Source organism: Syngnathus floridae, chromosome 22 (genome assembly GCF_059516105.1).
Source record: "Syngnathus floridae isolate MCC-2025c chromosome 22, RoL_Sflo_1.0, whole genome shotgun sequence".
NCBI classification, from domain to species: Eukaryota; Metazoa; Chordata; class Actinopteri; order Syngnathiformes; family Syngnathidae; genus Syngnathus; species Syngnathus floridae.
In genome coordinates this window covers 4,886,739-4,914,715 of record NC_142434.1, presented here as the reverse complement: position 1 = coordinate 4,914,715, position 27,977 = coordinate 4,886,739, and the positions used below count along the sequence as shown (strand labels likewise).

The following is a 27,977-nucleotide window of genomic DNA, read 5'->3' as shown; positions in this document are numbered from 1 at the left end:
GTTCACACTTTAGTTATTTAATTAAAAAAAAGCTTTTCCTTTTCAAACAAGTGTTTCGAAACAACTTCCGGTCGAACGGCAGTGAAATAAAATACCAAGGCGAGTTTGCAGACATTCAACTTTCAGCACAGTTTGCAATCCTGAAAGAAAAGAACAGTGCGCTGGTATCAAGAGGTTTCGTTTTCAAACGCGGCCTTCTTATTTACTGCCAGAGACGTACAAATATAAACTTTGAACGTGTCAAATATATATATAAATACAACTTGGTTAAAGATTTTGTTACAAAGTGCAAACACTGAGGAAGGGGAAGCGTTAACAACAAGCGGAGAAAATGACGTACAAAAATCGGTGAACTTTGTCATTGTTGCAATGTCGCCCTCACGTCGGGCTTCCTATGAAGTAGTTGAGAAGCTCCCAGATTATTAACATGACCAAAATAGTCGCCACCACTCCAGCCCAGTAGCTTTTCCTCTTTCCCCCCAAAAATAAGAATTGTAATCCCGTCTTTTTGTGGGGTAAAAATGGGAAGACCAGTGACAAAATCAGGAATGTGACATTTTTTTTTTGGGAATAGAACGCCTGGTTTTCCCCATGAGCTATTTAAAGTCTACACACCCCACATGTTCAAAAGCTAACATTTATGTGACAACCTGTAAAACGGGAAAAAATTAGGCTAACAACAAAAAAGTGGTTGCAAAATTGTGCACACCCTCTTACTAATAGTGGATTCATCTTTGTTTTCCCCCACAAAAGCCTGGCATTCAACCGAGAGGGGTGTGTAGACTTTTTCTATCCACTGAATATAAACTTTAATAGGGTTGAAAGGGGAGAACAGATGTAATGGAAACAAGAAAAGAAATACTGATAAAGACACTTGTCCAAGGTGTCAAGAGATATTCAGACTCTCTAAAGTGTTGCTTGAAAAGCACCTGTTGTATGACAGGCGGGTCACGTGATGACAAAACACGCATCACGTGTTCTCCACAAAATCATTCATAGTGTATTCTCACTTATTCCGCTTACGATGAGCAATGCGGTGAGCGAGTGAAAAGGAAGCGCAGCAGGGAATGGCGATGAAACATTTCCCCCCCGTTTTTTATCTTTCAGTAAATTGAGTTGAAACAGTGCATGTATGAAGACGCGTGTTGCTAAAAGGGTCAATTGACGCACTTGACCTGTTATTTAGAGTGGAGCACAGATTAGGAAATAAAATTATAAAATTCAGGAGAGGGGAGGCAATACCAGGCTATTGGCATTCAAATTATAGTTTCAATCCTGCAGCTCAATACAAAAGGGGAACGTAATAAATACCAAAGAGTAAAATAATAAACAGATAGACACATTTTCAACATTTTTTCCAAAATGTCAATTATTCCTTTTGCTCCAACCTTAAATGTAGGTGGCACCCAAAAAAAAAAATTATTAACAACTCCAGTTCACACGTCCTCCTATATTGAAATACGATGCATTGAACGGCATCAATGGTTAAATTTTTTTTTTCATGTAAATATAGATGTTTTTTTTAAATGTGAAGGGGGCCCTAGGGTGGCACTGCTGGAAGAAGCTGCTGCGAGGGAGGACGAGGGCAGTAAGAGCACTTTAAACACAGCCATGCTGGGTGTACACAATGCACACGGGACAAAAGACCGCGAGGAGAGTCCGCGTAAAAAGCGGCTTGATATAAAATGGGGAGTAAAAAAAAAAAAAAAAAAAAGGAGGGAGGGAGGGCCAAGAAAGCTGGTTAGAACCCAACCGAAAAAGTTTGCAGTCAAGCAAACATCACAGCAAGAAAAAAAAATTGTCGAAGCTGACGTGCCAGTCCTATAGGAGTTCCTTGTTAGCTGACCAGACTAGAAAAATGGAAGAAAAAAAATAATTCCTCATGAACATTTGGACTCCGCCATCTCCGTTTTTCCTGTCTACGTCCTCCAAAGTCGGGACCGGAGAGTGAAAAGCAGACCAGAACGTGGGGCTCGGTACGGAACTAAAAGGGGAGACGTCGCTCCCATAGGGTCTGTCAGTGAGGGGAGGGGGTGAGAGGGCGAGGGGGTATGAGTGGTGAGGGTCATTACCCGACATTCTACCAAACAGGTGTCAGTGATGCAACTTGGCCTGTGGGGAGAAAGAAGACTTTTCATCCACAGCAAGTTTTTTTTTTTTTTTGTAACACTGAAACAAGTGGCAATTTTCTCATCAACCTCCATTTGTTAAGCTTTTGATATAAAATATATGCAACTAGTTGTAAAATCTGATATAAGAGCAAGGATATAAAATCGAAGCTCCTGTTGTTCATGTTGCTAACCATTGATGCTAATTTCGGTCAGCCCGTCTATGGTGTTTCACATTATACATTAGCATTAAGCTAATGTGCTTGTGGTTGGTTTCGCTGAACTTTTGGTCGTTTTAAATATACGTTTGATTTTCTTCTGTTTTGTGTTTAACAATAACCTTTGTTGCTATTTTTTTATTTTAAACTGTGGGTTTGCTGCATTTCATTTTTCCAATGAAAAGATAGCCTACCTGTCTTTGGGACTCGCTGTCGTTCCGGTTCCCAAAGAAGCCGTCGGCAGCTCCCAGCCGGTTCATCTTGTTGCCGGTCTTCCCTTCGTAAGCGCCGGCACTCTTCCTCTTCCTCCCCTCTGCTTTTTGCCCGTAATTCAAGGCTCCGGGGGAGGGAGCGGCTGCCAGCTCCCTGCTGGATGAGTAGGATATATTGGTGCTGCCAAGATCACTGGGGAGCAAACGAGGGGAATTTGCACTTGATGACATTTAGTGAGCTCCAACTGGATCCTGACGTACAAAACGCTGCGGACCTCCACCTACCTGTTATTTGAGTTCTGGCCTTGAGTGCCGTCAGCTTTCGTTAGCCAGTGGCCGCTGTAGCCCCAAAGTCCGTTCCCCGCCCGACCGTGTCCCTTTTTAGCACCCGGCCCCGCCGATAGTCCGTGAGCGCTGGTCCCGTTCCGATAGGAGCAGGCGAAGGAAGAGTTTTTCCTCCTCGCTTCCGCTATAGAGTCCTCTCTCTCTTTGGTGGGGCGGCTGGCCCTGTGCGCGCTGTGGCGGGGTGCGCCCAGAGTGGCATGAGGCTGAGGGGCATCTCTGAAAGTCAAAGCTCCGGGTGATGACGCGGCATGAGGGAAGGAGAGACCGGACGGAGCGGTAAAAAGGGAGGAAGTGTCCGACGCGGGAGAGGGAGGGGGCGCTTGTTGGGATGTGCCAGAGGGCGAAAGGGTGGGCAGGCTCTCAGCAGCTGGAGGAACCTTTCTGGAACAAGATGCACAAGGTCTCTTTAAAGGAAGGGCTTTCAAAATTTTTAGAAGACCAAAGACACTTTTTCCAAGAACCAACTCGTGGTTCTGAATATAACCACACATAATAAAAACAGTCCTAAAATGTCATCAAAAAATAAAAAGTTGCCTATTTAAAAAGGCTGGCATATTTACATGGATACAAAATTGGAATGATAAAGATTAGAATTGATTAAGGATTAGAATAAAAAAAATATTTCTGCTCCTTTCTACAAGTATTTTTGACATTTCAGAATAAAATTACCCTTTCAAGCATCTCTAGTCAATTAATTTGGCTATATTGTTTGAATTCTCTTTTAACCTTTGTCTTCCTGGTCACCATCTTAATTAACTATTTCATACTTTTAATTGAAGGAGCTTTGTACAATTAAAGATTTAAGAAATTATCTACTGTACAAAGAGATAGGAGAATACACACCGACCTCCACATTTGTGCATTGAGGTGCTTCTCCACCATATTTTGGAGCGCCACCCTCATCCTGTCCCACCGCCGGTCAAACACGTAGTGGCCTCGTCCCATCAGCCTGCTGCTGAATATGCAAACCTGCGTCCAGAAAAGGCGGGAAAGAAAATATGAGAAATTACAGATTGATATTAAATCTCATTGACAGCTAAAATGTCAGCAACTTCAAAATAAATCAGTATTCACCCCGGACGGTTGAGGATGGTGGTTCGAGAAGTGAATGGCGGGTCCGTGCGCATCCTCGGGAGTCGGTGCGTCGCCTTCGTCGCTGGAGAGTCGATCACCATCCCCGCTGGATGTGGTCGTCCAAGGCTGAGGTGAAAGCTCCGGGTGGGAGGGTGGGACGGGTGCTGGGGCAGGAAAGGTTGCTGGCGGTGGAGGCTGAGGCATGGAAGTGGCGGTGCCTGGAACCCTGGAGTAGTTACAAAACATAATTATTATATTAATGATAATTTCAGCTATAACTGGTTTGAGTTTGGTCACGTAAAAAAATATATTTTATCTGCAAGTGTAAAAAAAAATTAAAAAATACATTTCGTTTACAGCACCCCCTGGTGGGGACACCGTGAACAGCAAGACTCCCCCTCTTCTTACCTGGGGATGTGCGCGTTTGCCAGTTTTAATTTCAGCGTGGACAGAGGGCGTCCGTTCGGGCAGTGCGGCTTGCTGGGAGAAGCGACGTCTTGCGAGGTGACACTTGGGCTGCAGCCGTTCTTGTCCTTCTCCTTCTCCTTCGTTCTGCCTCTGTGTTCGGCCAGGAGGACATCGAAATGTTTCCTCCTGCCGGGAACGGCTCGGCGGTGGGTTAGGGAGTGAGTCTGAAAGAAGAAGGAAAATTTAAAGGTGATTCATTTAGACACATTGACATCTGTTATTTAAAATACCTTGCAGGTGAGGGAACGGGTGCACGGCTGTTTGGTCTCAGGGTCCTGGACGCCACAGTGCTTATTCGGGTCAAATACTCTTCCTGGGAAAAAATAAACGACTGTCACAATGAGCGCATTTACGATTTCTCCATCTGCATCTGGTTTAGTTGCTGCAACTCATATGAGAAAAGAACAAACTAATTTGACAATAAACCACTTTGATTTAAACTCCAAATTGGTCGGTAAGTTTCATGACATCCCGTGTGTCAACAAGTGAGGACTGAAAGCGCCCCCCCCAAAAAAAAGATTAAAAAAAAACACACTAGGGAAGCCTCTGTGCTTTTCCTGTGCCAACAGCAAAGAGAAAATAAATTATTAAAAATATCAAATCATGACTCAAGAACTGAGGGAAGGCTGAAAGATGAGCACAATATGGACGTGAGAAGAGAAATATAGCTGAAGAGGGAGGGGGGGGACAGATTTTTTTAAAAGTCAGACATTTTGAGTATAGTTCTAAGAAAAGTAGTTAACAGATTGGAAATCTGGCAAGGGGGGGCAGGGGAGAGTGCGAATGTGTGAAAAGAGGAGGGAAAGTCTCCCTCTGGCCATCTTGTCTGCAGCCAAAAATTCAAGCTTGGATGCTCTCCAAACGTTGCTGAGATAAGAATGAGTGAGTGTGTGAACTGATGACGCGCATGCGTACACAAGCGGAGGAATTCCTCTGCAAAGTTGCTCGTGGAGACAAATTCACTGCAGCGTGAAGGCACAAACACGGCACAACTGCTGACCTGAGAGTCTGGAAGAAAAAGCCTTGGTGCCATTTTGATTCTTCTTCTCTGAAGGTGACGGCGATGACAGCTGAGCCGGCGGCCTGTGAGCGGGAGAGGGGGAGGGGCATGACGAGGAGGCCGGCCGGCGGTCGAGAGGGGAGCGCGCCGGGCCGGGGCGCCCGTCTAGAGGCGACGGCGAGGAGCGCGGCGTGGACGGCCCGCCGTTGCGCATCTTCTCGTTAGGGAATGCGGTGGGAGAGGGCAGCGGGTGTTTGAGGGGGGACGAAGAAGGCGAGGACGAGGGGGCGGCGAGGCGGACTTGGGAGGTGGAGTTTGCTCGGCTGAGGCACGGCATCTTCTCCAAGCTCACGACCGGAAGAGAGACGCTGGAGGGAAGAAGAGGCCGGGCGTCATTTCATTTGGACAAGCCAGCAGTTGTGCGGAAAAAGAAAGCTAACGGCTATGATTGCATCATCTCCCGAAACTTTATTTCAAAGGCCAGAGGTGATGCAATAAAAGCAAACGAGCCGACTTGGCAAATTATCAGAAATTTATCCGATCGTCAACTGACCTTCCGAGCTTCCTTCTGCAACAAAGCAGACTTCAAACTAAAAATAACAATACAATTTAAAAACAAAAAAATGGGCCTCCTTAAATGTACCTTTCAAATATTTTTGTTAAAAATAAAATATCGAGGCGACGACGCTGAAAGACTTCCGGACAGAGAATTGATAAAGTTGCTCTTTTCATTTCAATAAAGTAATAATAGGTGCTAACCATGGTTTGTTCCGAATTCCCTTTGGAGGATAGACGGCGAGTGGTGCTTTGCTGAAGCGCGAGTGAGGGTAGTCTTTGGGGATCCGGAAGGGGAGGCCGTCCCCGGGACCGCCAGCCCCGGCGGGGGCTTTGGCCTTCATGAGAACCAGCGGGTTCCTCGAAGGGACGGGAGAGCTGTGGCGCTTCTCTGAAACCAGACATACAAAGCGTTTACACAACGACGTCGAAAAGTGTCCTTGCGAAACCCCCGGTCGAGCTGCGACTGCAAACTCACCACGGCCATCAATTATAAATACATTTTGGAGCCTGAGCTGATCAGTGCGCACGAGCGGATGCGGACGAGCCAGAAGCGGGCAGGGGAATAAATCAAGAGAAGAGGAGCTCACACTTACGGTTCTTGCTATGCATGTCTTTGTGGGAGTAGAGTGGGGAGGGGATGGAAGGGGGGGGGTGCGGTCCAGGATTCTTGCTCTCACTGGGAAACTAAACCCCAACTACCTGAATGAATGGACACAGAGGAAACGGGGAGGAAGAGTGAGGGGGGGGGGAGAAAAAAATAAACACAAGCGTATACACACGAGTCATGATGAGCTGCGTGCTTATCTGTCGGCATGATTAATTTCACGCGTGTGCGGACGGCAGGTGAGTAAACAAAACTGGAAGCCGAGGTTTAGAGGCAGCTGTGTTCAGAGAGATCAAAGTCCACGGTCGCCTTCGCAGGTATGCAAGCTAGCGTCGAGTCAGATTATTTCACACTCGGCGAGCGTAGGAACATCAGAGGCTCATCCGGCGCTGCTCGGGAACTCGGTGTACCGATTTACAATAAATGGACGGCTGCCCGGGCAAGGTCGCTAAGCCACTCGACTGCAAGGGCACGCCGGCGACCGTCGTTATGGCGATGCCGTCGACCTCGCCGGCTGCCGATTGGCTTGGACCGGGTGCGTGGTGAGGACGCCCAGCTGGGTCGTTTACACAGCCGGCAGAGGAGGGGGGAGGGGGTCTAAGCGCTGATCAATACTTTTAAAAAGGTAATCAAGCAATGTCTCCAACCCAAACTAAACTTGTTACGACATGGTGTTGTGTGCATGTATAACGAGTGTGTTTTAAACCTGTTGTTCCCCCACCCTACCCGATTGTGTGCGTGTCAGCAAGCGGAACCGCTGCAAACAAGGCATGGAAGGGGGCTGGGCTGTCGAAGCGGGGACAAAACAACAGCGGCTGCCAGGACCGTGCGTCTGTGTGTGTGCGTGTGCGCCCTCACAATACCACTGACCTCTTTCCGCTGAGAAACTCAAAGTAAGAATGCGTGCGCATGCAATTATGCCGGTGTCGCTCGTCTCTCTCAGGAATCAGTTGTGTGTGCGAGTGTGTGTGTGTGTGTGTGTGTGTGTGTGTGTATGTGTGTGTGTGTGAGCCCTCGACCTCAAACAGACGTTGAGGTTGAAGCACGTGCCGGGAGCAGCAGCAGCTCGCAAGCTGATGAGAGCGAGCCGAGTCGCAATCGGCAAGCGCCGATGAGAGTGTACGTACGATTTAATTGGAGTGCTCGGCTTTTCGGGAGAGCAAACAAAATGCGGCAGTGGTCAACAGCTCATTGAATCCAATATTTTTAGAATCAATTAGTCTACCGATTACGCCATCGAATAAAAATGTTGCATTATTAAGGCGCTGAGATCATTCTGCGACTTGGATTGAGCCGGCGAAAAAAAGTTGGCAAAAATACTCAAGACAGTAAATCTTACCGTAGTGTGTGAGGAAGCCCCGAGGAGTGACCACCTGATTGCAGACATGGCAGACAACGAGATGAAAGTCCTCCAGCACTGGAAACAGACGGCGGTGGAGCATCCCTGAGGACGGCAGCGAGAAGCACACAAATCGGCCAATCAATGATTTCCTCACGACTCTACACGGAAACACACCATATAAATTGAAGACATACTTTTGACCACTGGAAAAAAAATCATTTAGATATCAAGTCTTCATTTATTAGCGTCAAGTGAAGACTCAGCGAGGGGAAAAGCTCCACTCTGGCTCTGACTGGAGATTAAGCATGTGTGGTCGTGGAGGGGGGGAAGCGGGGGTGGTATTTGACCAGCCCGTGTGAAGACTTTCCCTAGCCGCGTGTTTATTTGTGTGTACACGAGGGCTGCGGCTCTGCGGTGATTCAACAGAGTGACGTTCTGCGCCTGGAAGTATTTATACCAACAAGGTGTGAAGGAACTCCTTCGAAACTCCCAACGTGCAGCACTCGGACCATACGAGATATGAAATAATCAAGTGATTGATTTAACGACATATTTATTGGGTGGTCACAAAAAGGTTCTCCATTAGCTTGTCCTACTTCTACGCTGTCGTAAAGCGAAGTTAGCTGCCGAAAAAGTGTGGCGATGATGTGAAAGTAATAAAAAGACAATTTTTCTCATCGTGCGAGTGCTTGTTTTGTTTCCCGTATTTGTAACGACTTCATAATTTCTGTGATAAAAAGGGAATCAAGTAAAATAAAAGCCCAAGCTTTTTTTTTTTTTTTCTCGACAACAACGGTGTCATTCCTTGTTGTTGTGTTGCTGTATGTCAAAGGTAAAGTAAACTGCCGGTACATTATGAACATATAATTTGAATAAAGTCATAAAAATATACGAATAATCTATTGTTTTGAGTTTGAAAGACATTTTGCCCGATTTTTGTCCTCTTTAAAAATGTCATTCAACATATTGATAAAATGTAAACATTTTTTTTCTTTCTACCTACATGTAAACACAATTTTATTTTACCTGCATTATTCTTGTTCACATTAACTTAAAAGTACAAAGTGGATTTTATATTTTTGAAAAAACACGAGTGTTCTATGAACTGCAATCGATTTTGGTCGACTTGTTGACAATCCAGTAAGCCGAGTGTGCTGCAACACGCGGCTTACTCGACAGCTCCAAGTTCTCCCGCTCACCTTCTTCATTGACAGCACAAAGCTCTTCGTGGCACTTCTCCAAAAGCGAGTCTGCGTGGAAACAAAATAAACTCCAAAATAAAGACGCATTCAAAACTTTGCGGCCTGGGGAGGTAGGAGGGGGGGGCACGTATACACAGTAGTTAGCATTAGCTTGTTAGCTCGCTCCCCCGCCCCCCTTGTTGTCGCTGTCAAAAAAAGCAGCTACCAAAGTTCCGAGTAGTGGATAGTTCCAACATAGTTTCGGTGCACTGGAGGAGTCAAGTGGGCCGAAAACACGCAGCGTCAATGTTCGCCTCGCTGCCTCGGTAGTGCGTGGCCCACACGTCGGGCTCTCCATTGGCCATTTGGTGCTCGTCTTTTTTTTTTTTTTTTTGACAGTTACTTGGCTGCTTTTGACAGACGCTGCGTGTTAGTGGAGGAGGCGAGTCAATCACAGAACACTTGGCGGGTGGAAGTGAGGGTGAGGGGGGGGGGGGGCACTTCCTGACACTTTGCCCGTAAAAAAAAAAAAGAAAAAGACAAGCGTCAACGACCGCGCACCTTCGGAACTTACCGTCAATGAGACGCAGTTGAGCCGCACCGACGAATGAAGACCAAGGCTCGCTGAGGAAGCTATCCGGACTCGGTATGAGGCGAGCCAGTGTCGCCATTGCTCTTCCTCCTTGTTGCTTTGCCGCGAGCCGTCCTTCCTCTCTCGCTCCTTCGCACGCAGCAGGCGAGGGGAACGAGCTAGTGACGTCATCTCCGGCACCGTTCGGAAGAAGTCGGTTCTTGTCGGGAAGGATGGAGTGACAAGCGAGGGTCACAACTCTGTGAGGTCAGAAGTTCAGCGTGGAGAAGAAATGATGGAATGAACGGCTTGTGTTGGGTTTTTGTTTTGTTGTTTATAAATAATAAACGATTTAATATGGTCTGGATATTCTCACCTGGTCACCTTCCTCACATCTCAACAAGGTTGTTTTCCTGGATCAATAAAAAAAATAATTGAAAAAAATGAATCATACTCACCAGAGATGCTGAGGCGTTTTTTGCTGGTTGAATTTGCCTGAAACATTTTTTCTCAGGCAAAACAATCGGGGCACATAAAATGCTGACGTCATCGAGGGCGAATGCTCTTTCCTTGTAAGGATGGGTTAGAAAGCAGATTAACAAACCCATCAAATTGCTTATATCGTTTTAGTTACATCTGCCAGAATTGATTCTGGATGTCCTGGGCAGATTAGATTAATACAGCAAAATGCAGGGGCTGGAATCTGATTGGATTTTTAAAAAATCATACAATTTCATAAAACTAATAGTAAAATTCCGGTCACCTACCTCTTACATTAACCAGGAGCCAGTTCTATTAAAAGGTTTCCATGTGCTGTACTCTACTGCGCTGACCTCTTGTGGCCAAATTAAGCAACTGCATTTCATTAGAGAAGCGAGCTCATTGTTCTCACTATATAGTACGCTATAATATAGGAAGATATTAACACAAAATATATTAAAACATAGATATATAACAACATTTTCAATATTTTAAATAGATATAATTGAAATGGTAAAATAATTGAAAAACAATATGAGCTATTTGGGACACAGCATGTGGCGGGGGCATCACCGGTATACCCTCCCCACTTTTATTCCACATCCATATTTACTTACATTCTAAGCAAATTGCAACAGATATCAAAATACATTGAACAGCCATCAATGCAAACAAATCAGGCATGCAACAGTACAAAAAGAGAAAAAAAAACTGTGACATGGAAATGTTTAATGAGGTGAAAACGGGGATGGTAATTACCCAACATTTCTTTTTCGACAGTCTGCCGCTGTCACCTCATCCATAAGTAATGGGACGGAAATAACATCAGAGATATTTCCTTGACAACTGAGTTGATGATGTATCTAAAAAAAATTGCTAATGCATAAAAAAATTCAGCATGCACGTGAAAAATAAGGAATTGAATTTTTAAGCGTCATAACGAGTACCTGCCAAGTACCCTATTGAGGACCCTAAACTTCTGCGATCAAGCTAATAAATGAAAATAAAAAGTTGTGAGAAAATTTTATGCAAGTGCCAGTGAGTCTACTTGCGTTGACAGCCCACACAATCATGTTGATGTAGCCAAACACCTGAAAGCAGGGAGGATTTAAAAAAAAAAAAATTACTAAACATAGTTCAATAATATGTGAGGATTTCCTGGCTTGAATGTGTTACATAAAATGTGAGGAGGGAAGGGCGGGGTGATGAAAGTTGTTCAGTGTCTCATGATTGTCCGAGTCAGGATGCATGCGCTTGAAAAAAGTGGCCAGTAACACTGAAGCATAAAAACCAATAGATGGCGCTGTTACAAAAAATGATATTATAACCACACTCACCACGGAGATGTTGAGCGTCCGCAGGTTGGCGTACTCCGTGACCTCGCAGGTGATGTTGTTCCCCTTGCAGACCGCCAGGGTGGCGTCGATGCCTTCCGTGTTCGTGGCGTTCTTGATGTTCTGAAGACCCTTAGCCCACGCCGACGAGCACACCATCCACAGGATACCGATGATTGCCGCGATCACAGCGTCCTAAAAGTGGTCGACACGTTCCTTAATCACGCTCAATGTGACCAGTTTGCTACTTTTAACACAACATACGCAAAATTCTCACCAAAATGGGTCCGAAATCAGACTTTTTGTAAACATGCATGTAGCCCAAATAAAACAAAAGGGCGGCCATGCTGTAGAGGAAGCAGAAGACGGCGACGCCCACGAAGAACTCAGCGGCCGAGGACGAGTCTCCCATCAGGTAGGTGGTGCTGACGGAGTGGTTACATATCGTGGAGTTGCCCTCGATGAGCGGCACCTGGCTTATCCTGACACAAAAAACAGTTTTGCCGATTAAATGCCAGTATTTTCTCCTGAAAGAAGGATTCTCACCTGAAGGGGTAGTGGAAGTTGACGTTGAGAGTTTCATTCCTGCCATCGCCGCAGAAGATGGACACAATGTTCTTGGCGGCGAAGCCGCCGCAGCTTCCAAGAGCAAATATGGCTGTGAGCTGTTTGGAACAACAAAATGCGTCAAAAGCTAATTTGAAATAATGGTCACGTAAACAGATGATGTCACAATCTCGTGTTATGTTTGATGCCCTAGAATGCATGTCGAAGACTAAAGTCTCACCATGTGTGGGGGGGGAAAAACTGACTTTTATCGCTTCCTGTACATATACAAAAATGGGTCAAATTTGTTCCGAGCGGTATGTAAGGGTTAATGGTGTGTTCGGTTTGAAAAGTGCTTACTCCAGGCGCAAGCGTTAGCATTTTAGCTTGAGCCCTCAAGAACCACATGTGCACTTTAAAGACACACGCCTCGAGGCCTCGAAACAGATGATGAAATTGGACACCGTTTCGCTTTTGCCTTCTGCTAGCTTAATGCTAACACACAATTCAAACCGAAAAACGATACATCAACATGTACAGCCAATACAAACAACACTGAAATTTGAAATTAGCTTGATTACAGAGTGTATTTTTGTATACTGAATATGGACTTTTTTTTTACGGAAAGATGATCCATCCATCCATCCATCCATCCATCTTCTTCCGCTTATCTGGGGTCGGGTCACGGGGGCAGCAGGTTTAGGAGGGACTCCCAGACTTCCCTCTCCCCAGCCACTTTATCCAGCTCATCCCGGGGGATCCCAAGGCGTTCCCAGGCCAGCTGAGAGACATGGTCTCTCCAGCGCATCCTGGGTCGTCCCCGGGGTCTCCTACCGGTGGGACATGCTCGGAACACCTCCCCAGGGAGGCGTCCAGGAGGCATCCTGATAAGATGCCCGAGCCACCTCATCTGGCTCCTCTCAACGTGAAACGGAAAGATGATTACAATCAAATTGCACCAACAAAAATGTTACTTAATGAGTTTACATGAGGAAGGAAAGAAAAAACCGCACCTCCCTGTCCTCTGGTTCTGACCCAGTTACTTGACCACACACGCACACAAAGTTTTTTTTTTTAGACTCACCCTACGGTACATGTAAATACTATTCCCGCCAGACTGTTATTCCACGAGGTGAATTATTATCGAGCCTAGCTTTAATCTGTAACTGTGTCATTTGGAAGCCGGTGAAATTGGACACCGTTTCGCTATTGCCTTCTGCTAGCTTAATGCTAACACACAATTCGAACCGATAAACAATACATCAACATGTACAGCCAATACAAACAACACTGAAATGCATATATTCTTTATCCTCAGAAAAAAAAACACCAGTTAAATTAGTTTGCTGAGTCACTACTTTGGCACTGTACTACATCGCCCCCTTATGGCCATGTTATATTTTATCATAATGCACAGATTATTTAACAAAGCTTGATTACAGAGTGTATTTTTATATACTGAATATGGAGTTTTTTTTAACGGAAAGATGATTACAATCAAATTGCACCAACAAAAATGTTACTTAATGAGTTTACATGAGGAAGGAAAGAAAAAACCGCACCTCCCTGTCCTCTGGTTCTGACCCAGTTACTTGACCACACACGCACGGACACAGTTTTTTTTTTTTTTTAGACTCACCCACTCCACTATTTTGACGCAGCCAAGCGGTTCCTTCAGAGGCGAGAAGTTGAGCCGAAATCCGGTCATCATGACTTGGATCCAAAACGTTTTGACGATGCCGAACCTCGAACTGTGTAAGAATCGGTGATGTTGGTCCCGCAACACGGAGGCAAAAAAAAAAAAAAAAAACGAAAAAGTGGGAGTGATTTGACAGCGCGACGTGTTCTGCTGGCTAACGCTGCAAAAAGATAGGAAAAAAAGTGACGAGAGAAGAAAAAGGTAGTCGATAGTTTTTGTTGATTCATTACCGTAACTACAGGAAACGTTTTACATTACAAATAATAACAAAAAAAGTTTTAATTTCGTACCGTCTGCATTTTTGTTACGGCTCAAGTTTACGCGTGCGCGTCCTCGACACAGTGGGTCACATGACAGCTAGAACAAAAGGCGAGTATTCTTCAAAATTAGTCATAAAAAAAATTGAAATACGTAATCTTTAAAACCTGTAAGTGTTATGATGAACAAAACACATTCAACGTCAACATGCACGAGCATCAAAATTAAGTTACTATGACGTTTCAACGGCCGCACCCATTAAATTTAAAACTATACCTGTCAGGTTCAAAATCAGCAAAAGGATCAGCAGACAAAACCAGTGAGGCAGAATATTGAGTCTTTTCTCGTGAGGAGTGCATTCAGACTTACAGCAATCCGACTACACTAAAAATCTGTTTTCACTCCTCACTCTTTATTTGGAATGCCCTACCCACAATGTGAGACTAGCCCCTGATAGGTGGGGGGAAGCGTGGTCTTTGTCTCATGAGAGAAGAAACGAGATTCAAAGTGAAACAGGAAGTCGCAGCCAGGATGCCATGAGAAACAAAAACAGTGCAAGGACAAAATGCTATGTGCAGACATCAACAAAATAGATTGAGCTATCAACAACTTTCTTGGATTCCCTGAGGTGTAGAAGGTCAGGAAGCTCCAGACAGCATCGTTTGACTTGTTGTGGACTGGTGGACGTCTGCAAGGCGAAACAGCAAGCATTCTGTGCAATCATTTTATTAATAAGTACTCATTAGGGAACGCATGATAACATATATATACAATTTATCTAACAATACCAACAACTAAATTCAAAATGTGTCGCTCTGATTTGCTTCAAAATTAAGTGTGGTTATTTTCTTTCGAGGTTAAACATGTTGTGAAACTGTAGAAGCGAGAAAATATAAATAGGACCGCAATGCATTATGGGAAGTGTAGTATCCACGTCAATACAGCAAACGCACTAGTATGAAAAATAACAATTGGACAACAATATTTAATTGAACCTAGATAAACAAGTTTAACGTAACAACCTGTCCTCTAAAATGAAATTTAATTTATCCTTATGGTGGACAGTGAATAGTTCAATAATTTAAATCCCAGGAAAAAAAGAATCAAAGATGGTCAAACTGACAGGTGGCTTGTTTAATTGTTGTGTCGTCAACAAAGATAGCGATGTGAGTTTGTTTTAAAGTGTCGGTGAGGTTCCGGGACAACCGACGTGAACACACACACGCACCCACACACACACACAATGGAAGTCAACAACATTAGGAACGAGATCATTCACAAACACTTGATCATCCGTAATACAACAGGCCGTGCTGTCCGTAAATAAGAATCTTTACCGAAAGATACAAAATAATAATCGTCTGCGGTGAGAACAGAGTTGAAAAAAGTCAACATTAAGTATTCAAAACACGCTGCCAAGTTATACAAAGAAACAAACTTGATTTTGTTGAACAGCAGCAACACTTCCTGACACTTTGCCCGTAAAAAAAAAAAGAAAAAGACAAGCGTCAACGACCGCGCACCTTCGGAACTTACCGTCAATGAGACGCAGTTGAGCCGCACCGACGAATGAAGACCAAGGCTCGCTGAGGAAGCTATCCGGACTCGGTATGAGGCGAGCCAGTGTCGCCATTGCTCTTCCTCCTTGTTGCTTTGCCGCGAGCCGTCCTTCCTCTCTCGCTCCTTCGCACGCAGCAGGCGAGGGGAACGAGCTAGTGACGTCATCTCCGGCACCGTTCGGAAGAAGTCGGTTCTTGTCGGGAAGGATGGAGTGACAAGCGAGGGTCACAACTCTGTGAGGTCAGAAGTTCAGCGTGGAGAAGAAATGATGGCATGAATGGCTTGTGTTGGGTTTTTGTTTTGTTGTTTATAAATAATAAACGATTTAATATGGTCTGGATATTCTCACCTGGTCACCTTCCTCACATCTCAACAAGGTTGTTTTCCTGGATCAATAAAAAAAATAATTGAAAAAAATGAATCATACTCACCAGAGATGCTGAGGTGATTTTTGCTGGTTGAATTTGCCTGAAACATTTTTTCTCAGGCAAAACAATCGGAGCACATAAAATGCTGACGTCATCAAGGGCGAATGCTCTTTCCTTGTAAGGATGAGTTAGAAAGCAGATTAACAAACCCATCAAATTGCTTATATCGTTTTAGTTACATCTGCCAGAATTGATTCTGGATGTCCTGGGCAGATTAGATTAATACAGCAAAATGCAGGGGCTGGAATCTGATTGGATTTAAAAAAAAATCATACAATTTCATAAAACAAATAGTATCATTAACCAGGAGCCAGGGTTCCATGTGCTGTACTCTACTGCGCTGACCTCTTGTGTCCAAATTAAGTAACTGCACTTCATTAGAGAAACGAGCTCATTGTTCTCACTATATACAGTACGCTAGATATTAACACAAAATATATTATTAAAACATAGATATATAACGACATTTTTAATATTTTAAATAAATATAATTGAAATGGTAAAATAATTGAAACACAATATGAGCTATTTGGGACACAGCATGTGGCGGGGGCATCACCGGTATACCCTCCCCACTTTTATTCCACATCCATATTTACTTACATTCTAAGCAAATTGCAACAGATATCAAAATACATTGAACAGCCATCAATGCAAACAAATCAGGCATGCAACAGTACAAAAAGAGAAAAAAAAAACCAATGACATGGAAATGTTTAATGAGGTGAAAACGGGGATGGTAATTACCCAACATTTCTTTTTCGACAGTCTGCCGCTGTCACCTCATCCATAACTAATGGGACGGAAATAACATCAGAGATATTTCCTTGACAACCGAGGCGACGATGTATTAAAAAAAAATCCTAATGCATAAAAAAAATTCAGCATGCACGTAAAAAATAAGGAATTGAGTTTTTAAGCGTCATAACGAGTACCTGCCAAGTACCCTAATGAGGACCCAGAACTTCTTTGGTCAAGCTACTAAATGAACATAAAAAGCTGTAAGAAAGTAAGAATTTGATATTCTAAAAATGCTGCTGCACCAGAAAATAATTTGTCAATTGAAGTGTTGGTTTCCGGCGTGTGTATTAGATAGCTGCCGGAACCTGCTGCCTCCCCGGTCCCGGTTGGGTTGAAATTTTTTGCGAGTGCCAGCGAGTCTCCTTGTACACGAACCAGGCGTTGCCAGCCCACACGAACATGTTGAGGTAGCCAAACACCTGAAAGCAGGGAGGATTTAAAAAAACAAAAAATTACTAAAGATAGTTCAATAATGTGTGAGGATTTCCTGGCTTGAATGTGTTGCATAAATCGTGAGGAGGGAAGGGCGGGGTGATGAAAGTTGTTGTTCAGTGTCTCATGATTGTCTGAGTCAGGATGCATGTGCTTGAAAAAAGTGCCCAGTAACACTGGAGCATAAAAACCAATAGATGGCGCTGTTACAAAAAATGATATTACAACCACACTCACCACGGAGATGTTGAGCGTCCGCAGGTTGGCGTACTCGGTGACCTCGCAGGTGATGTTGTTCCCCTTGCAGACCGCCATGGTGGCTTCGAAACCTTCCGTGTTCGTGGCGTCCTTGACGTTCTGAAGACCCTTAGCCCACGCCGACGAGCACACCAACCACAGGAAAACGATGATCGCCGTGATCACAAAGTCCTAAAAGCGGTCGACACGTTCCTTAATCACTCTCAATGTGACCAGTTTGCTACTTTTAACATAACAAAATTCTCACCAAAATAGGTCCGAAATCAGAGTTTTTATAAACGTGCATGTAGCCCAAATAAACCAAAAGGGCGGCCATGCTGTAGAGGAAGCAGAAGACGGCGACGCCCACGAAGAACTCAGCGGCCGAGGACGAGTCTCCCATCAGGTAGGTGGTGCTGACGGAGTGGTTACATATCGTGGAGTTGCCCTCGATGAGCGGCACCTGGCTTATCCTGACACAAAAAACAGTTTTACCGATTAAATGCCAATATTTTCTCCTGAAAGGAGGATTCTCACCTGAAGGGGTAGTGGAAGTTGACGTTGAGAGTTTCATTCCTGCCATCGCCGCAGAAGATGGACACAATGTTCTTGGCCGCGAAGCCGCCGCAGCTTCCGAAAGCAAATATGGCCGTGAGCTGTTTGGAACAAGATGCGTCAAAAGCTAATTTGAAATAATGTTCACGAAAACAGATGATGTCACAATCTCGTGTTATCTTTGATGCCCTAGAATGCATGTCGAGAACTAAAGTGTCAACAAGGAAATTATTCCACAGTGGAATTCCAAGAAAGAATGGGGGCAGGATTTGATTTAGCATGGAGGAGACCATGTGATGCTAACGCTCACGCGCACACGGCATTCTTAAGACGACATGAAAAAACATTTATGTAAGGGATGTGTGGGGGGAAAAAAAAGACTTTTATCGTTTCCTGTACATATACAAAATGGGTCAAATTGGTTCCGAGCAGTATGTAAGGGTGTGTTCGTTTTAAAAAGTGCTGACTCCAGGCGCAAGCGTTAGCATTTTAGCTTGGGCCCTCAAGAACCACATGTGCACTTTAAAGACACACGCCTCGAGGCCTCTAAACAGATGTTTCTCCGTATGTCACCGGCCCCCAGCGCTTCCTGCTAAACCGCTAAATTACCCCCCCCGTACATTATTAAAACGTGAAAGCCATATGGAGCACATATGAGACGACAACATGGCGGCAAGGAAGCTCGCAGGTCATTCCCCCCCCCAACATCTGGGTCAACATCCTCCTCGCTTCCATGCATTCGAGACTTCCTGTTTACATTTGAACCAAACGGAAGCACGGGCGTTTAAGTCTATTTATTCTCGCTGAGAAATGACATCATCGACTTCCTGGGTGTTTTTCCCGTAGGTCATCATATGACATAATTTCACAACTACCGTGTAACCCATTCGGAGAAAATAAGGCGACTCACTTTCTTCACTATATGTCGAAATACGCGGTACATGTAAATACTATTCCCGCCAGACTGTTATTCCACGAGGTGAATTATTATCGAGCCTAGCTTTAATCTGTAACCGTGTCATTTGGAAGCCGGTGAAATTGGACACCGTTTCGCTTTTGCCTTCTGCTAGCTTAATGCTAACACACAATTCAAACTGATAAACGATACATCAACATGTACAGCCAATACAAACAACACTGAAATGCATATATTCTTTATCCTCAGAAAAAAAACCCACCAGTTAAATTAGTTTGCTGAGTCACTACTTTGGCACTGTACTACATCGCCCCCTTATGGCCATGTTGTATTTTATCATAATGCACAGATTATTTAACAAAGCTTGATTACAGAGTGTATTTTTATATACTAAATATGGACTTTTTTTTTTAAAGGAAAGATGATTACAATCAAATTGCAGTAACAAAATGTTACTTAATGAGTTTACATGAGGAAGGAAAGAAAAAACCGCACCTCCCTGTCCTCTGGTTCTGACCCAGTTACTTGACCACACACGCACACAAAGTTTTTTTTTTTTAGACTCACCCATTCCACTATTTTGACGAAGCCAAGCGGTTCCTTCAGAGGCGAGAAGTTGAGCCGAAATCCGGTCATCATGACTTGGATCCAAAACTTTTTGACGATGCCGAACCTCGAACTGTGTAAGAATCGGTGATGTTGGTCCCGCAACACGGAGGCAAAAAAAAAAAAAAAAGAAAAAGTGGGAGTGATTTGACAGCGTGACGTGTTCTGCTGGCTAACGCTGCAAAAAAATGAAAAAAAAAGTGACGAAAGAAGAAAAAGTAGTCGATAGTTTTTGTTGATTCGTTACCGTAACTACAGGAAAAGTTTTACATTACAAATAACAACAATAAAAGTTTTAATTTCGTACCGTCTGCATTTTTATTACGGCTCAAGTGTACGCGTGCGCGTCCTCGACACAGCGGGTCATATGACAGCTAGAACAAAAGGCGAGTATTCTTCAAAATTAGTCATAAAAAAATTGGAAATACGTAATCTTTAAAACTTGAAAGTGTTATGATGCACAAAACACATTGAACGTCAACATGCACGAGCATCAAATTAAGTTGCTATGACGTTTCAACGGCCGCACCCTTTAAATTTAAAACTATACCAACAACTAAATTATTTTCAAAATGTATCGCTCTAATTTGCTTCAAAATTAAGTTTGGTTATTTTCTTTCTTGGTTAAACATGTTGTGAAACTGTAGAAGCGAGAAAATATAATTAGGACCGCAATGCATTATGGGAAGTGTAGTATCCACGTCAATACAGCAAACGCACAAGTATGAAAAATAACAATTGGACCATAATATTTAATTGAACCTAGATAAACAAGTTTAACGGCACAACCTGTCCTCTAAAATGAAATTTAATTTATCCTTATGGTGGACAGTGAATAATTCAATAATTTAAATCCCAGGAAAAAAAGAATCAACGATGGTCAAACTGACAGGTGGCTTGTTTAATTGTTGTGTCGTCAACAAAGATAGCGATGTGGGTTTGTTTTAAAGTGTCGGTGAGGTTCCGGGACAACCGACGTGAACACACACACGCACCCACACACACACACAATGGAAGTCAACAACATTAGGAAAGAGATAATTCACAAACACTTGATCATCCGTAATACAACACACACACACGATCGCTTGGACAGTATGGATATTTGTGTTGGTACAAAAAAAGTGTTCTGAACAAAATTATCTCGTGTGGTGGTCTCTCGGACTCGCCTCCACTCCCCCACACAGTCTACCCTCAGTCAAACTAGTTGCCGTATGTACAGTTGAGAAAGGCAGTCAATGGCCGTGCCGTCCGTAAATAAGAATATTTACCGAAAAATACAAAATAATAATCGTCTGCGGTAAGAACAGCGTTGAAAAACCAACATTAAGTATTCAAAACGCGCCGCCAAGTTATACAAAGAAACAAACTTGATTTTGTCAAACAGCAGTTGTAAAATCAAACAAAAGTGAGAAAGAAATAAAGTTTTTTGCAGCGTGATGGCGTGAGGGGTTCCGAGTGAGTGACATCACAGGTCTCCAGCCACGCTAATGCTAATGCTAGGCCATTGTTTTGACAATAACATGGGTTTTGCCACACTAGTAACACTGTTATCCTGTTGATATACCAAATATACACAAATGCCATACAGGAGTGGAAAGCAGCAATGGAAAATGGATCGAAAAACAGCTTTCGATATGAATCGTGGCAGTTCTAGCTACTCAGTTTGATACCTGTGAGGTCACCATCTCGTCGTTCCCTCAACTTGGCTGATCCGAGGAGACGCACCACGTTAAGGCAGTGAAACTGACACTGTTGTGGAGGACATTTTCAACTGGAGCTTCCCCTTCACAATAAATACCTTGCTAGTGAGGAAAGAAAAAAAGGGGAAAAAAAATCCCATAATTAGAATTTGCATAAAGGAAGATGGACAACGCATGGGAAGCGACACTTAACACACACACACAGATAGACAGGAAGTCATTCATGTCCGATCCTCTTCATTCCGGTGAAGACGTTTTGTGCGATGTATTGACTTCGACGCTTGGTCAGTGCCAAACAACAGGAACGCTGGAGCTGCTGTGTTTCAGGGAAATGCCTCATTTTTTTTTTTTTTTAACAACTTCACAAACGAAGAGGGGAGATAAGATGGCCGCTTGATGATGGGAATGCTCGTTGAGGGAGACGATAGCAATTTTTGGCTTTTTTTTTTTTGTTGTTGTTTACATTTTGGCTGGAAGTGAACTGATATTTAAAAACCCTTCGCAGCAAAGACAAAGCCAAGGTAAGATCATAGAGGGCGGGTGAGTGGTTGTCATGGAAACAAAGCATCACATGGGTTTGCTAGGTGGGCGGGGCAGCAGCTTGGAGATCGCTCATCCTTCCCCCGGGTTGCCGCACTTCTACGTTTCTTCATTTTTTTTTTTTAAATAACGTTTGTCATCAGAATGAGCGAGCTCGGTGGAATTCCAGTGATTTTTTTTTTTTTTTTTTAACGGAAGTCACAGTTTATCGAGGAATTCAGGGCAGGATGTATTATCAGTGCGCAAGGCCTCGTTTTATTTTCAGTGGGGAGGGGGGTGATGTCAGAGGCCGAGGAAAAAGGGGAGGGGCTTGGAGGGGGGGGTTAATGACTGGCTGACTGACGGGGGGGGGGGCAGCTAGTCAAGCTCACTCTCCTTGAGCTTGGCATTGTCTCTGACTTGGTCAAATGTGTACGTCTGCACAATCTTGCCGTTCTGGAAGACAGTGTGCAACAGGTCCTGGAAGGAAAGGAGAAGAAAAACGTGATGAGGAGCAACAATCATTGCTAGTGACTCATTTTCTAATCAACTCACCACTCCGTACTCCTCCAGGTCACCTTTGCCCTCCTCGAGAGTGACAAACTCCCCACTCTGAGTCCGGTGCAGAGACAGGCGACCTTTCTTTGACCTCTTGTTGGGGTCCGCCACGGGGTCCTTGAACACGTTCACCTGGCAAGAGGCGAGCAAAACGCTTACTCCAGCTTGACCTCATACCCAAAATGGAAGAAAAGTCATTCCAATCATACCCCGAGTCCATTTGTGACCACGTAGCTACATTTGAAGGAGCAGTTGAGCAGATCTCTGGTCAATTTCTGCAGCAGCGCGCCGCCGGAGCCGAAGGAAACGTTCTCAATGGACCAACGGTGCTGCTTCATCCCCTCCACTATCTGCGAGGAAGAAAAAAAAAAATGCATCAAGGAGGATTCACACATCCACAGTGAGCTTGTTTGTACCTCCTGTAGTGTGTTAATGTCCACGCCATCTCCTTGAATAACTCGGATGTACGGAGGCAGAACCTTGAATCCTTTGGAATTCTCCTCTGGGGGGAACTTCTTACCCAGGATCTCCAAAACCTGACACGAGATCATCCGTGAAGTTTTTTTTAGTAAGTCAGAAATATTATTTTCAAAGAAACTAGCGATAAAATCACCGCACCTTCAACACCGTATCGAGGGGGTTCCCCGAGTCGGGCCGCACGACGAGCGGCGCGTCGGCGCTGCGCGACTCGATGAGCCCGCGCAGGTCTTCTCCCCAAATCTTCTCGCAGGCGTTGTAGATGTCGTAGCTGTCGCTGACGATAGAGACGGGCACGTTGGGGAACTGCTTGATGATGTGCTCAAAAGCGTCCTTCTCGTGGTCCTTGCCCCACGCTGTGATGGTGCTGAGAGACAAAACCATTTTTACTTGAGTTTATAATAAAAACTATTTCAAAACAAGCCTAGCTGCTATTCAAACACTGCATACCCCAAAACGTTCCAACCATGATGATTCTTTACGGTGCAATGGGTCCCTTTGCTAAGGTAAACAGATGAACGTGTCATTCTATAGCGGTTGCTATGGCAACAATGCAACCGTCCTACATTGCAGGATGAATCGAAGCGGGAATAACTGGTGAGAAGGAAGCCCCTGTGTGTGCACGGCATAAATGGCCCAGTGCCGTGAAACAAAAGCATGTGTACACAGTGCCACGACTAATCACAATCTTCCAGTTTCCAGCCAATCACAGCACGGGGAGCCAAACGTGTCCCTTGACACACAACAGATGTCTCCAGGTGGATTCTGACCTAAGGCTGAAAAATTCTACCAAACAGCAAGCGGCTTTGCTATCGTGAAAATTGGTAGTCGTGACAATATTTGATCTCTTCATCATTTTTGTTTTTTTTAATCCCTACAGAGTTGAACAGTCCAATAGCTTCATGCTAGCATATAATGCAAAACATCATAGATGGGCTAATGGAAATTAGCATAGGTGTGATGGGTGTAAACTAAAATCACGCAAGGGAGCACTGCGGACTGAATTATTATTTTTTTTTGGACCACAGTGTGTGTGTGTACCTGTGTTCTGCAGCAGGTACAGAGAACCCCGGGACTGGGTCCTTGGTGCCATAGTACTTCTTAATCACACCGATGCCGGCGACTGTGTCCGTGCCCTTAAAGTTGACCAAGTGAGCAGAAGCTCCAATGCCGGCAGTCTGAAGAAAAGAGCAGAAGATTATATATTATAAAAAAAATGACCCCATGTGACTCCACCATCTGCTAAAATTTCCTCAGTACCTCTTGCGAGGAAACACCCCGGTAGCCAAAGTCGTGTAGTTTGTACTCGAGTCCTTCCAAGTTCCCGGATGTGTCCAGGAGATACCTGGCGAGAATCTTCTTCTGCTCCCTGGAGTTGGTCGCCACGGTGATGGGGTACCAGATCTGCACTAGGATGGTCTAAGAAAAAGAAGGAGGGAGTCACGTGAACCTTAAAGTGACATTCCAAATAATGGCTAACGCATTCCTTGATCTTGCCAAACGCATTCCAGGCCGACAGCAAAAAAACAAAAGCGTGCCCACGTGTTGTTTTGAATAGTCGGCCATTGTTTGTCTGTTGGCGGGATAGCGGAATATAAATAGCGGTCACGGCGTTATCGCTAAACGAGGTGTGCTGTTAAATGCTGTTAAGTAGGTAACAAAGAAGAATGTTGCGTCTAATTATAGCATCGATGGGAATTGGAGTAGGCCCGTGAGTGGGTCCGACGAACAGCTCTACTCCCCCCTCCCCCCAATTTGTTCTTAAAATACATATTTTGTACGGAATAAAAATAATTTTTAAATCTCTTCCTTCATGGACTTACCTCCACCCAGTTGGTGAGCCAGTAGCATTCTGGATCGGTGCTCTCCACCGTGAACAAGACGTTGCCCCGGGGGATGACGCTCCCTTCCGGGACGGCCTTAATTTCAATGGGCAGGTGGCCGTTGTATTTCTAGAAACGGACAAACAAAGGCGTCAAAGCTCTCTCTGAGATGCTGAAACTCAAAACTGGCTCACCTCCAGGATGTACGTCCAGCCTTTCTCGTTAAAAACGTCATCCTGGAAGTGTTCTCGGTAAACCTCCTTGGCTTCCTGGATCTTCTCCGGAGTGACTACTTTTCCTGGACACAAGAGGGAGTATGAAGTGAGAAAAAAAAAAGAAACTCAAGGAAGAGGAATGCCATTTTACTGTCCATGCTTGTAATCCAATTAGAAGCATCCTACAGGGCTTCTTTGTCCTCACACTCACTTCTTGATATTTTCTAATTTCTCGCTTCAACTCCGCTCAAGAGCAAAAAGATACATTGACTGCTATTTTACGTTTGGGAGAAGTCACTATTATAAAAACCAAAATTCTGGGAGTGTTGTGGCTGGTAGACTCCAAATATCACAATATAAAAAAATATATACATCAACATGCTAACTAACTGTTTTTTCATGTCTGTGTGGATTTTCAGTCATCCCGGTGATTATCCCAAAAATTGATTTAGGCAACTATGCTAATAGGCTAACGCTACGAGTGGATTTCAGAATCCTTAGGCGCACTTAAGTCGAAATATTTGTGGGATCAACGATGCAAATGGAAAGGTTAATCATTGAGCCTGCTCAGGAGGAGGGGGATGAGGCGGCGGCGGTCTCCACTCTCATTGGCTGAAAGGACAGCTGCGCTTTTGTGTCCCACCTCTGCCGCGCCACACCATGAAATCCTCTTAGGAGGCCGTGGAATTTTTTTTTTTTTTCTTAAATGGTGAAACACTTAAATCCTTTTTCACGTGTATAGGCTAAATTGTGATTATTTCCCAAGAAGTTGAAGAAACTCAAAAAATACAACGGGACTTACCTTTGAGGTATTTGTGAAGGATGTACTGAAGACCATAGAAGACCGTTTTGTCATATTTGACCTTTCTGCTTTTGGTGGCATCCGTCCTCTTCTCGCGGCACTCAAAATAGGAATAAACTTTGCTGGTGTTGGGGGGGTATTGTTTGTAATGCGTTACCTGCACGTACAGAAACCAAACTTATCACAAGGCCACAATAGATAGTCAATAAACATTTGAACAAAACTTTATCTGACCTTCAACCTTGACACACAGTTCAATGTCTGACTAATCTAGTGAAGTGTGTTTTATCTAGTGAGAGTCAATGGCAAAACTATTCAAGTGTTAAGAAATATGACTACAATGTAACCGGGTCAGACTTTGTCCAGCAGAGACATGTCTGGGCATATTCCCAAAAAGGAGAGGAAAAAAAAACAACAACAAAAAAAACAATCCCGCATTGGTCCTCCATTTACCGTTACGAGATTTTATCTATTCATTATGATTAAGCCAAACTTGTTTTCTGTTGGTTTTGTGTGGCCTACGATTGAGATAAGCGGCCAGGAAGGGTGTGTGTGTGTGTGTGTGTGTGTGTGTGTTGGGCAAGAGGTAAAGAGAAATGTCAACGACCAACTCAGTTTATTTGACCCCTGCCGGTGCCCTTCCAAGAACTTAAAATAGACTCAAGACGTGCACTAGGACACACACACACACACACACACACACACACACACACACACTCTCTATTCCTACGATCCAGCTTTATTCTGGGCTATTCTAAAAACCAAAGCGCACCGACTTAAAATGCAGCTCTCGGAAGGTAATGTGATCGAGCCAAACTAAATAAAAATAATAAGATTAAGGTTACTTCAGGGCTCGTTCGGACTGTACGTGCTTGCAAAATGAGTTGCAGCAAACAACCCCCCTCCCTGTGTCTACACTTTTCATGGTGCATGTTTCCAAACAATAGGTGTGTGTGGTGAGGCACCAGTCATTTTCAACCATAAATGTTGATTCATAATTGCCTAAAATGAGCCAGGAACTGTCAGATGCTCCGGATATTGTGTAATTTACAACCTCTTCTCACCCACAATTAACTTTCTGGAGAATGTTTCACTCGAATTGAAGGGAAAAACTTAAGTTTGGGTTTGAAATTAACCTTTTGCAACACCAGTATTAGAACTTCTCTGATGCTGCTTTGATGGAAGAATTTTATTTGTATTGGATAATAATACACGTAATGACATAACGATGACGAGAGCTATAGAATCACGTGACCACATGGCAACAAGCCTAACAACTGTCCAAGCGCTCAGCATTGAGTCGAATCAATTTTTCCTTTTCTTTTATGAATAGTCCGCGATTTTGTTTAATACAATGTATGTATTACAAAGATAAAAAAATATTCAAACTTAATAACGCTATTTGGTACGCAGACAAAGTAGCTACGGGGCGAAGGTCCTTTCCATTTCCACATTGATTTTCCCCCTCAAGTTTAAATGTCCACTTGTCTATTTGGTCTAATAACATTGTAATAACACCCCCTCCCGATTTAGATATTTCCCACGGAGGAGCACAGCGGACTACCCACGGAGCGCTTGCTAGCTCGATGCTAACTAATGTTAGCTTGATAATAGCTAGTTTCCCCAGTTTCCCCATTGCTTTGCACGTAACTTAGCACGTTAGCTCATTTCGATTATGAGAGCAAAGCTAGCCGAGCACCGACCGGTGCGGCAGGGGGAGGAATTGAAAGCCGACAAGGCGATGCTTTGTTTCAGTTGCTCCCACCCCCCACCCGCATCCTCAGCGCGACTCGGCCTGGTGTCGACCACCTCTGTACGGTGGCCTTGGGACTGATGGTTGAGCCACCTTGACTGAATGCGTTTCCATTCATCCATGTATTCATCCATCCGTGAACCCCACACGCCCCCCCACCGTCTTCCCTCTCCATCCCGTCTAAGAACGACATCATCCCAGGGACGGTACCTTGTAGGAATCGGTGGCGAGCAGGATGTTGAAATCGGCGTCCCGGTGCTCCATCTTTGCCACCCTCTTCGCTTGTGAGTCAGACACAGCTGTCAGTGGGTTGCTGCCGTGCCGCTGCTGGGGACTCCAGGCTAATAACGTAGCTGGGTAAAAAGGGGGAGGAGACGCAGGACCGGAGAACAGGGGCGGGGGGTGTCGCTCTGAAAATTTCGAACCGGTTCGGCTCCACTCGGTTCTGCCCGGCAACGTCACGACGCGAGCCAACCAGGAAGCGTGCAGTCGCCGAAGATCGTAAAGTTGCGGACAGATGGTTCGTTCTGCAAGAGAAGCAGGGCAAAATCAGATCATAAACATCGGACCCCCGCATACTCGAGGTTCGGTGGA

The 27,977-nt window shown here is 44.4% G+C and overlaps 4 protein-coding genes and 1 long non-coding RNA gene across 18 annotated transcripts; 1 reads left to right on the top strand and 4 right to left on the bottom strand.

Moving 5' to 3' along the window:
* Position 1: 1 nt before the first annotated feature.
* atxn7l1 (ataxin 7 like 1) lies at positions 2–10,557 on the bottom strand. 3 transcript variants are annotated; one of them, XM_088366950.1, is made up of 12 exons: positions 9,685–10,557; positions 9,129–9,179; positions 7,927–8,031; positions 6,185–6,371; positions 5,426–5,793; positions 4,656–4,738; positions 4,366–4,589; positions 3,958–4,183; positions 3,731–3,852; positions 2,824–3,264; positions 2,521–2,731; positions 2–2,112 (listed from the first exon to the last, which is right to left on the bottom strand). In XM_088366950.1, the coding sequence occupies exons 1-12, from the start codon at positions 9,779–9,781 to the stop codon at positions 2,095–2,097; spliced, it is 2,133 nt and encodes a 710-aa protein (XP_088223076.1). In that variant the 5' UTR covers positions 9,782–10,557; the 3' UTR covers positions 2–2,094. The 3 variants fall into 3 exon arrangements, with proteins under 3 accessions (XP_088223076.1, XP_088223074.1, XP_088223075.1); XM_088366948.1 differs by lacking the exons at positions 9,129–9,179; positions 9,685–10,557 and adding an exon at positions 6,577–6,682; XM_088366949.1 differs by lacking the exons at positions 9,129–9,179; positions 9,685–10,557 and adding an exon at positions 6,577–6,678 and having other exon boundaries at positions 7,927–8,018.
* On the top strand, positions 6,813–8,818 carry LOC148379380 (uncharacterized). Of its 2 annotated transcripts, XR_015855410.1 has the most exons (3): positions 6,813–7,212; positions 7,333–7,480; positions 7,932–8,818. It is a non-coding gene; the product is annotated as an uncharacterized LOC148379380 (long non-coding RNA). The 2 variants fall into 2 exon arrangements; XR_015855409.1 differs by lacking the exon at positions 6,813–7,212 and having other exon boundaries at positions 7,227–7,480.
* A 146-nt stretch (positions 10,558–10,703) lies between the features above and the next one.
* Positions 10,704–16,216, bottom strand: LOC148379378 (synaptophysin-like protein 1). 10 transcript variants are annotated; one of them, XM_088366962.1, is made up of 8 exons: positions 15,535–16,216; positions 14,275–14,686; positions 14,031–14,097; positions 13,681–13,792; positions 12,042–12,160; positions 11,773–11,977; positions 11,499–11,690; positions 10,704–11,252 (listed from the first exon to the last, which is right to left on the bottom strand). In XM_088366962.1, exons 4-8 carry the CDS (start codon positions 13,750–13,752, stop codon positions 11,133–11,135), a joined length of 708 nt encoding a protein of 235 aa, XP_088223088.1. In that variant the 5' UTR covers positions 13,753–13,792; positions 14,031–14,097; positions 14,275–14,686; positions 15,535–16,216; the 3' UTR covers positions 10,704–11,132. The 10 variants fall into 10 exon arrangements, with proteins under 10 accessions (XP_088223088.1, XP_088223082.1, XP_088223081.1 ...); XM_088366956.1 differs by lacking the exon at positions 14,031–14,097 and having other exon boundaries at positions 14,275–14,710; positions 15,522–16,216; XM_088366955.1 differs by lacking the exon at positions 14,031–14,097 and having other exon boundaries at positions 15,522–16,216.
* A 298-nt stretch (positions 16,217–16,514) lies between these two features.
* Positions 16,515–19,910, bottom strand: sypl1 (synaptophysin-like 1). Its single transcript, XM_088366943.1, has 5 exons — positions 19,495–19,910; positions 17,994–18,112; positions 17,725–17,929; positions 17,457–17,648; positions 16,515–17,206 (listed from the first exon to the last, which is right to left on the bottom strand). The coding sequence occupies exons 1-5, from the start codon at positions 19,564–19,566 to the stop codon at positions 17,075–17,077; spliced, it is 720 nt and encodes a 239-aa protein (XP_088223069.1). The 5' UTR covers positions 19,567–19,910; the 3' UTR covers positions 16,515–17,074.
* A 503-nt stretch (positions 19,911–20,413) lies between these two features.
* nampt1 (nicotinamide phosphoribosyltransferase 1) lies at positions 20,414–27,854 on the bottom strand. 2 transcript variants are annotated; one of them, XR_015855408.1, is made up of 12 exons: positions 27,594–27,854; positions 25,631–25,787; positions 24,808–24,911; positions 24,614–24,742; positions 24,051–24,209; positions 23,832–23,968; positions 22,932–23,157; positions 22,730–22,849; positions 22,523–22,663; positions 22,311–22,445; positions 21,438–22,235; positions 20,414–21,338 (listed from the first exon to the last, which is right to left on the bottom strand). XR_015855408.1 is itself a non-coding variant. In XM_088366935.1 (11 exons), exons 1-11 carry the CDS (start codon positions 27,645–27,647, stop codon positions 22,134–22,136), a joined length of 1,464 nt encoding a protein of 487 aa, XP_088223061.1. In that variant the 5' UTR covers positions 27,648–27,844; the 3' UTR covers positions 20,414–22,133. The 2 variants fall into 2 exon arrangements, 1 of the variants encoding a protein (XP_088223061.1); XM_088366935.1 differs by having other exon boundaries at positions 20,414–22,235; positions 27,594–27,844.
* Positions 27,855–27,977: the final 123 nt, after the last annotated feature.